The 9,783-nt window shown below is 41.0% G+C and overlaps 1 protein-coding gene across 1 annotated transcript in view; it reads right to left on the reverse strand.

Annotated features, from left to right (window-relative positions):
* Positions 1–9,783, reverse strand: part of MYO16 (myosin XVI) — a 407,489-nt gene that overhangs the window by 349,148 nt on the left and 48,558 nt on the right. The window contains exons 3-4 of the mRNA XM_003800011.3: positions 9,402–9,526; positions 2,598–2,723 (exon numbers count right to left, since the gene is read on the reverse strand). Coding sequence (XP_003800059.2) covers positions 2,598–2,723; positions 9,402–9,526 — 251 coding nt within the window. The remainder of the gene's footprint in view (positions 1–2,597; positions 2,724–9,401; positions 9,527–9,783) is intronic.

Genomic DNA, 9,783 nt, shown 5'->3' on the forward strand with positions numbered 1-9,783 from the left:
ATTAGTGAACTCATCATAGGGGTATTAGTGAACTCATCATAGGAGTATCAGTGAACTCATCATAGGAGTATTGCTATATACTTCATTGCTGAATATCACTACGTGACCTCTGCAGTACTCCCCTTGGGAAGCTGTGCATCCACACCAGAATCTAGTCCACCTTTTAAAACACTTTTCTTATAATGAGTTTGTGAACTTAATTGTCTGTCAGCCTTTGTGCAATGACAGCTCTGATGGCCATTCCAGAGAAAGAGGCCCAGAAATGCTTTGAAGGATGCAGGTGCTGGTGTCAGTGCTGGACCTCTATCTGCTGACTGGGTGAGCTCTTCCCAAGGGGAGCACCTGCCAGGTGACCACAGCAATATTCAGCGGTGAGGTATGTAGTGCCTTTTCTAGGATGCGTTCTAGAATGTAACTGTCCAACCTCTATGTGTGTGTGTATGTATACACACACATATATACACCTTTTTGCCATTCCGATATTAAACATGTCTCTCCCTGTGCCATACATTTTATCTGACTCTGACCTTGCCTTTTGACACTTATCATATATTACAGCTCTTTCTATTATAGGCATTTTAAAAACATAACTTCCTGGGTTGAAGTTTCCATTTTTGAAGAGCAGGTTTCTTAGGGACCTCTGGACGGTCTGTGCCTGGTCTTGTCAGAGGACTCTCAACCTCTGAACTGAGACACACATTGCATCTGTACATTTCAGGGAAAGGCCAGTAGCTTTGTCTGAGGGATAAAATTTCTGATACCTACTACATTTTTTCTGTCTTAATCATTATAGCTTCCAGGAAGTAAAGTGGGAAAGAAACATCTAGATGTTCTTTATAACACAAGTGGGGAAACACTGGTCACACTGAGGCATGTTCAACCCATAGAATCTAAGATGGTGATAAACCCTTTGTACCTGTCTTTAAACAGTTGACATAAATGCACACTCACTGCATCTCTGCCTTTGAGGTGCGTTTCATGTGAAAATAATCATAGATTAATTTCCTTTCATTACTGCCCACCAAGCATTATGAGACTTTAAAAAAGTACTATTTTTAGGAGGAGAAGCACTAGTAATTTTAGAGCACACCAATGTGGACTTGTCTTTCTGCTTTTCCTCACTAACTGCAGCAATAACCCAGAAATGTGAATTGATTCAAGGAGAACTTGGGAAGGAGGTAGTAGAGTGGATGTTTCAGAAGTAAAAATCATCATAAGGAAATATTATCAACAAATGAAATGACCTAATTGGATAACATAGAAGAAATTGCTGACTTCTCAAACACATACAACTATCAAGACTGAATCAAGGTAGCTGGAACAAACAACAACAAAGAAAGGGTTTGAGCCGCTTGTGAGAAACACAGTCTAGGGGCATTTAAAAGCTATTAAATGTATGTATTGCATAAATGAATCATTTTCTATAGGAACTGCTGTCAAACAAGTGACATTGTGTTAGCTTGACAGAACTTCCCCAAGCAATACACATTTCTAAAATGCATGGAAATGCAAATGCTCTCAGTGCTTTCAATAGTAGCGCTACTGAAATTCCATGATGTTTTGTATACTTGTTAGGATCTGAAATATACAACTTACTATAAATTGACCATATATGACTGTTACACTAATATTTTGAAATAATATGTCTAGCTTAAAACTCCATGTGCCTGTAAAACTGACTTATCTCTCATGCTCTTGCTACTGACTTTCTCTAACACTAAATATCACCCATATTCTTATAGCTAGATTTCAATAGCAACGTGTTATGAACATTACCATGTCACATTCACTCACATAAACCATGTAAAAGTTTGCTGCTTCTTGGCTGGGCATGATGGCTCGCACCTGTAATCCCAAACACTCTGGGAGGCTGAGGCAGGAGGATCACCTGCGCTCAGGAGTTCGAGATCAGCCTAAGCAACAGTGAGATTCCATCACTAATAAAAAGTAGAAAAAATTGAGGCAAAAGGATTGCTTGAGCCCCAGAGTTTGAGGTTGCTGTGAGTTAGGATGACACCACAGCACTCAAGCCAGGGTATCAGGGTGAGACTCTGCAACAAAAAAAGAAAAAAAATGCTTGCTGCATCTTCATGATATTATGATGCCTGCTGAGAAAGTAATCTGTGCCATGGTGACTCAAGATATATTAGGTACAATCAAAAGTCAACTTCTGGAAAAAAATCAACTCATTCTTTGTCCATTAAAATGCAATACAATTTATAGACAAAAATGAAATACAAATGTGATTTTGCTTTATATCTACTTACTGTAGAAAATAGAATCATCAAAGAATCGTGAGACTCCAAGCTTAAAAACAACCATACTATAAAGAAAACAGCATTAACTCCAATCTATGAAGAATGTTTATGGGTTTTGATTATTTCCCCCATGATTTAACTATAGTATTCAGTCATGAGAAATTTTTATGTGCTCTTGTGAAATTAAATATTATCCTTTAGTTTGTTTAGTTAGAAGATTTTATTAAAAGTCAAATTACATAATAATTAGTACATAATGTGAAATGAGATCAAAATTAAATATGAAATTATTCACAACTATACTTTTTTTAAATAATAAGAAAAATAAATTTATATTACCTGGCCATACTTGGCTGCTAAGTGAAGGGGAGTCCAGTACTGGTCATCTACAATATTGAGGTCTCCACCGTGCTCCAGGATAAGAGAGACCACCTCCTTGTAGCCACTTGCACACGCCATGTGTAACTGTAGTGAAGAGATATTTCATTACCTAACATTTTAAAAGTAGTGATATTGATACAGTTCATTCAGTGGTTTAAAGAGAGATGTTTAATAAAACATCAGATCCAAAATAGTGGTCACCATAAGACAAAAGAACATGCATGTAATTTTATCCATTTGGTATAAGTAGGTGTCGTTATCATTCTTTGAGAGAAAACATGTGAGTTAATAATTATTTCCTTTCTGATTCTCATGATGTGCACTTATTCAAGTTAATTCCTATTCCCATGCTGCTCTATTCCAACAAATTCTGAATATTTTAAAACACAAAATGCCATAATTCCATGGTGTACTACTTCTTTAACGTGTAGTGATAAGCTCTGATATTCCAGGCACCATACTTGGTGCCACAGAAGGCAGATTCAAAGACACAGTAGCTAAAACACAGGAGATGTACACTGTGATGCTATGTACACATAAAGGCCCAGAGGACACTAAGTGGGATTAATTAATCCCAGCAGGCTTTAACATGATTACGTAGCTATCGTTTTAATATTCTCCTTGTTTAGTTTCCAAAAGGTATTTGAAGTTTAGAAATGAAGTTTTAGTAACTACGATGATAAGATCAGGGTCTAGAAAATTTCTCATGTTTTGTATAAAAAAGAATCTGTAATGCAGAATCAAGAATGGGTCCTTTAGCTGGTCAGTAACAGATCTTAATGGTGTCAGGTTAACAGGGTCAACCCCTGGAGGAGGGGCTCCCCCAGTCAGATCCAGTCCAAGTCTGAGCCAGTCATCTCAACCACAGCTGAGGCGGGAGAGATGAGAAGTCCTGCACCACCTTCTAGGAAGGGTCTCCAAAGCACTGGCTACTGTGGCATAGATGGAGCCTGCGAATTTAATGACATGTAATCTTAAAACTAAAACAACAACAAAGAGCCCTAATTGGATTATAATTTTTTTTTTTTGAGAGTCTTACTATGTCGCCCTCCCCAGAGTACTGTGGTGTCACAGCTCACAGCAGCCTCAAACTCTTGGGGCTTAAGTGATTCTCTTGCATCAGCCCCCCAAGTAGCTGGGACTAAGGTGCCTGCCACAACACCCAGTTATTTTTTGGTTGCACTTGGCCCAGGCTGGATTCGAACCCACCAGCTTTGGTGTATCTGGCTGGTGCCCTAGCCACTGAGCTACATGGCATCAAGCCAAGAGATAATTTTTTTTTAATCTTCATAATAAAATACCAGGAGCTAAGGGCTTTTACCCTGATTCTACTGGCAACTGACATCTGAACCCATAGGCAAGTCACTAGTCTCCACAGGGCACAGTTGCTCATTGTCCCTAAGAGCACATTCAGTTAAAAACATACAAATAGAACAACAAATGTCTGTTTCCTGAAATGGGATTTGTGCTCCTGCTACTTGTCCTGGACAAGGTAACAGGGCTCATCACTGTGGCCTTAGAAGAGTCCTCCCCTGCTATTTTCAGGGTTCTCGCGAAGGACAGAGGTGGTCACTGTGCCTGCTGTGGACTAGCAGTGGTGTACTTGGAAGCAGAGTTCCCACAGAAATCACAGTGTGGAACTCACCTGCCTAACGACAACAAAGGGCAAGACCCTGAAGTAGCTTCACAAGCAGTAGGAATAAAAGCTGGAAGGTATTTCTCTTTTTTACAACCGGTGACATTGTTGACAGCCTGCATTTTCCGATGAAGAAACACTGGTTTAGAGGCTGAAGGAAGCACCGAAGCCACATTATTCTACACCCTGGAGTGCTCAGACTTGAAGTAGCACAGAGTGGACACGTGAAATGTCTGTTTCATTCCACACTAAGCTTTTGGTTAATAATATCACTTAATGATAGTTTTAATTATGAGAAAATACACTATAGACCTCCGATCCTTTTAAGTTAGAGGTTTTCCATTTTAACTGTCCTGGGCAGTTTGGTTGAGATGCAGTGGATGGGTTTTGATACCTGCTTGGAAAAATAAAGGGCAAGAGATGGTCTGGTTATCAGCTTTAGAGAGCAGGGAAGGCGAGTTCATCTGTTGTGAACCACACACAGCCTTGAGTACACGGGGTGGGGGTGGGGTTTCTGTGGAGAAACTCAGGTTTATTTCCTTTTCTATTTTAGGGGAACCTGATGGGTTGAGCATAATTTAGCAGAGAGAATCTAGAGTATCCGCAGATTCCTGAGAGCTGAGCAAGAGTAGAAGGCCACTTGGAAGAGCTGCGTCCAGTCAGATCAGGGAGGACGAGAGCTTCTGGGTGAGGGGGGCGGGTGGCATCTGAAGAACCCCACATCCGTATAAAAGGAGGGGTCAGCTTCTGGCCCGGGGTAGGAAACCATCTTCAGGAGGGCAAAGAGACCTTGCTCTCACTACGCCTCCCCACCCCATCTACGCCTTCCTCCCTTCCCTCCCTAACTTCAGAGGAGGTGAATCAGGGAGGGAGGCTGACGAGGGGCAGTAGGAGGGGAGCAGTCGACCTTGTGAAGCTCCTTCTCTGGACTCTGTGGCCCACAGCAGCTCTGAGCCACGGACGTGCTCAAGATTTAACCAAATCAGACACCCGGGCCCACTGGCCCCTAAAGGATGTGTGTGTAGAATTCAGAGAGGTTACAAGCTTGTGTGGGAAAACGGACAGATGTATTTTCTTCTCATCTGTTACAGAAATCAGGCAGATTTTTCAATGGTGAACGCAGGCAGCCAACTCATGATATTACTTACATCAATAGAAATCATGGTATTTTCATACGACGTATATCTCAAATAGCATTATGCTTGACACCACCTTAAAATCTGTTGCTCAGTGCACTGATGAAGAAGCACATCATTACATGTCACAATAAAGAAAGCAAACAAAAATGAAACTGCCCGATGTTTGCATCTCCTGATTAATCCCCTTCCTAACAAACTAAGCGAGTAAGTCTCGATGCCAGATGAAGCATATTAAATTCTGTGCTAAACAGTAAAGAATCAGTATCTCCATAGTACGCATGTTAATTATTACAGTGCTATTTTCACAGTGTTTATACAGTTGAACTCAGGAATTTATTTTCATGTGTCCTGAAACATGGTATTTTTGTTTTGTTTTGTTTTTTAAATTGTGTCCTTCTCTGAGGCTTCTACTTATATTTAAGGAGAGTATTAATATAAAGTAAAAGATTTTTTGAAAAAGGACATGTATTTGGTTATTTTATTGCATACTCTAAAAAAGCAGGAAAAGGCACCATGAAAACCACCTTACTTCTTAGAAGTTTACTTATAGTGAGCCCTTTGTTGTTAGTGGGAGAAATGACGCAAAATTTTGACCCATGATTGACAATCCAGCTCAGGATATGGAAATCAATCTGTGAACAAAAGTGCCCTCTTGTCCTCCTCTCCAACAATAGATGAATACACTATGCACCTTAAGGAAATAAAGTGCCCGGCAATGACAGTCATTAACATAAATAGGTGGCCAGCTCAGACACAAGAATCAGATCAAACTGCTGCTTTGCAAACACTACACTCTTCCAGGGACAACGTCCTAGCCTTTTGTTCACTGTCGCTTTCTTGTTAAAAGCTCAAAGATGATCACCACAAGATTTAGTTATTACAGAACAATTATTGTCATCATGTATGCTCTCAGCTCAATAAAAGTGATACAAGGAACGCCAAAACTGAAGATGGTTGAAAATGATAGCAATTTATCCCTCTGTACTGATTCAAGTGTGCACACTCCTTCATTTGGCAGGGATTGAAGGATGTGTTCTGTTTTTATTTAGTAGTGACTTTAAAAATACATAGAGTTATAATATCTTCTACTATGCAAAGAAACAAAGGCTCCATTGTGTTATATTATGTGTTAGGCATCATTTCATTGGGTGAAATAAATAAGTTGTTAATTAAATACCTTACTGCAGTCTGACTTTTGACTCTCCTGGTCCACTGAAACTGTCCTCCCCACCCTGACCACTCTCTGTCTGGTCCTCCCACCTCATCACAGCCGGTGCTCCCGACTCCTGGCACCTCCTCCTCTGGTCTTCCTCGGGTCTCAGAGCTCGCCCTTCTCCTCCCCTCTCTGGAGCCTCTTCCCTTCCATCTCCATGTCTTAGTCCCAAATCCTCTTTCCTTCTGCATCGAACTGGCAATGTCATCTACTATCAAGCTTCGTTATCATCAATACACTCACGTTCCCAAAGTCCTTCTCCGGAACCCCGGGCTCCAGCCTCACACACTAACTGGGAGGCTCCACTCAGGCCGCAGCGCCCTCAGGCGTAACCTCTCCCGGGCTGACCTGACCCTCCCGCTCTACACCTGTCCCTCATGGACGTCAGCTCCATCGCGGTAGTTTAGCCGAAAGACCATGGCGCCCCACGGCAGTCTCACACCACACATCCATCAGCAGGTCGCGCTGGGTCTTTGGAAAATGTCTTCCAGATGTAACCCCGGCTCACAACCTCGGCGTCCTCCACTGTCGGGTGAGCTGCGTCACAGACGGCCCTGTGACTGAACCCTCAGCCTCACCCCGCCTCTCTGTCCTTCCTTAGCACAGCCTCAGAGGGCGTGATCCTTTCAAAAGTGAACTAGGATCGCGTCCCTCCTTTCTTCTGACCACCCCACTCCATAATCATGATCCTCCTACCAGCCCACGAGACCCATGTGATCTGCCACCAGCTGCATCTCTTCCTTGTTTCCGTGGCCTCAGTGTGAGACTCCGGGCTCACCACGCTCGCCCCCCGCCAGGGCCTGGGCACTGCCGGCCTGGCACGCCGCTCCTGCACAGCCGGACCCTGCGCCCTCAGCCTGCAGGTCATTACTCAGAGCTCCCCCTGGAAGGTAGATCTGTCCTGTCCATCCACTCAAACAGTGACAGTACAGCCAACACATCCCTGTCTCGTCTTGTTATTTTTTCCTCTATATTTATTACCAACACATTATATATGTAGTTCATTTATAATGTCCATTACCCATTTTCCCCACTGAAATGTGAGTCCACGACAAAATATTTTTGCTATTTTGTTCACAGCAGGTGGTCAATATTTCTTCACTAAGCTAATGCCTATGCTTTGCCATCTGAATGTGTTGTTTTCAACATACTCTAAACAGGCTTTGTTTATTTTTCTTATGTCTTAGAGCTATATTTTTATAGCCTCTGAAATTGTTAAATCTATAAACATCAATTTTAGATGACAAAATTTAGAAGACTATAATTTTAAGATTTTATACATTTTCAGAAGGCTATAAAGTAACAAAATTTTTAAATGACAGTCTTCTAAATTTTGTCTTCCAAAATCTATATTTAGTTAGAGAATTTCATCTACAGATCACAAGGCACTGTAAATCTGTATTTAATTAAAGTAAAAATATATCAGATTTCAAAAATTTTCCAGATGATGAACCTCTTATCTACTTAGCTAAGTCACTTTCCTCATCAACTCCCTTCAACCTCACACCATGTTTCTCCCATGGAAGAAACCAGATCACTGATTCCAACAACTTCTAGGCACTTCAGAACTTCATACTTCCTTTTGCTATTCTAGTTTTCTTCCTCTTAACTTTTTCCCCTGCATCTTCACACATTTATTTTTTGTCATCAAAATTTTAACTCAAACATACCCAGGTAAATTTTATGTGTCAACAAGGCAATATGAACTGGGCACAGTAGCTCACACCTGTAATTCTAGCACTCTGGGAGCTGAGGCAGGTGGATGGGTTGAGCTCAGCAGTTCAAGACCAGCCTGAACAAGAGCAAAACTCCCATCTCTACTAAAAATAGAAAAACCAGGCTGAGGCTGGTGGATTGCCTGAGCTCATGAGTTTGAGACCAGCCTATGCTAGAGCAAGACCCTGTCTCAAAAAAAAAAAAAAAAAGCCGGGCATTATAGAGGGGGCCTGTACTACCAGATACTTGGGAGGCTGAGGCAAAAGAATTGCTTAATCCCAAGAGTTTGAGGGTACTGTGAGCTGTGAAGCCACAGCACTCTACTGAGGGTGACAAAGTGAAACTCTGTCAGAAATAAATAAATAAATAAAATAGAAAAACCAGCCAGTCATCGCAGCAGGCACCTGTAGACCCAGCTACTGGGAAGGCTGAGGGAAGAGGACTGGTTAAGCCCAAGAGTTTGAGGTTGCTATGAGCTGAGCTGTGATGCCACAGCACTCTACCCAAGGTGACAGAGTGAGATACTGTCTGAAAAACAAGCAAACAAACAAACAAACAAAACCTAGGACCATACAGTCTTGTATTGATGATTAGACATTATGATTATATTGCTTTGTTTTTAATTTACTGCAGCAGTCCCTGATAACAATAAAAAAGTAATGACAAGAGTTTGCTTGGATTTAGAAATTCATTTACCAAAGCATCTCATCATACATTGTTTCACTTAAAACTAAAATGAAAGCATTCTCCTGTAAGTTGCACCTCAAAAATTACATTGAAAAAGCATTGCATAAAGTATTTTAAATGTGTAGAAAAAATACATGGAAGGATTGCCTGAACAAAACATATCAACATATACCCATTCTTTTTGTCTGGCATAAGTATTTTTGACTTTCTGTTTTGCACATTTGTATGTTTTCCAAAAATTCTGCAATGAATATGTAATACTTTTATGATCACAGAAATTATTTAAAGATCAACTTTAATCAATTCTATGTTTTAAAAAGCAACTTAGATTCTCTATGTAAATAATTTTGGAGTCAAATGTATTAACTTACCAGAGTTACTCCTTCATCGTTTTTCTCATTAACATTTCCTCCAGATGATAAGAAGTGTCTGACATCTGTTAACATACTCAGGGGTCTCTGCAGCTTCATCTGGTGGAGTGAGGTCAGGTCCACTCCTATGGGGAAAAAGGGCCTTGCCGTCAGGTTATGGAGATGCCTTCCAGCTGCTGGGGCTCAAAACACAGCTTCGTCTTCTATTCTTTAATGGTATTCTTCTTTGAGGCCCCTCTTTCTGTTTCTCTTTGCAAGCATCCTATTTCCAACTCGATTATAGTCTTTAACCAATAGAAAATGTATCTTGTTATATCCGAAGATATGAGAGGATGCCTTATATGTGGCAGGCTATTAATGATTACCATAAACGTACACTGCC

The sequence above is a fragment of the Otolemur garnettii genome, unplaced genomic scaffold (assembly GCF_000181295.1).
Source record: "Otolemur garnettii isolate 467f Iridium unplaced genomic scaffold, OtoGar3 scaffold00161, whole genome shotgun sequence".
Classification (NCBI taxonomy): Eukaryota; Metazoa; Chordata; class Mammalia; order Primates; family Galagidae; genus Otolemur; species Otolemur garnettii.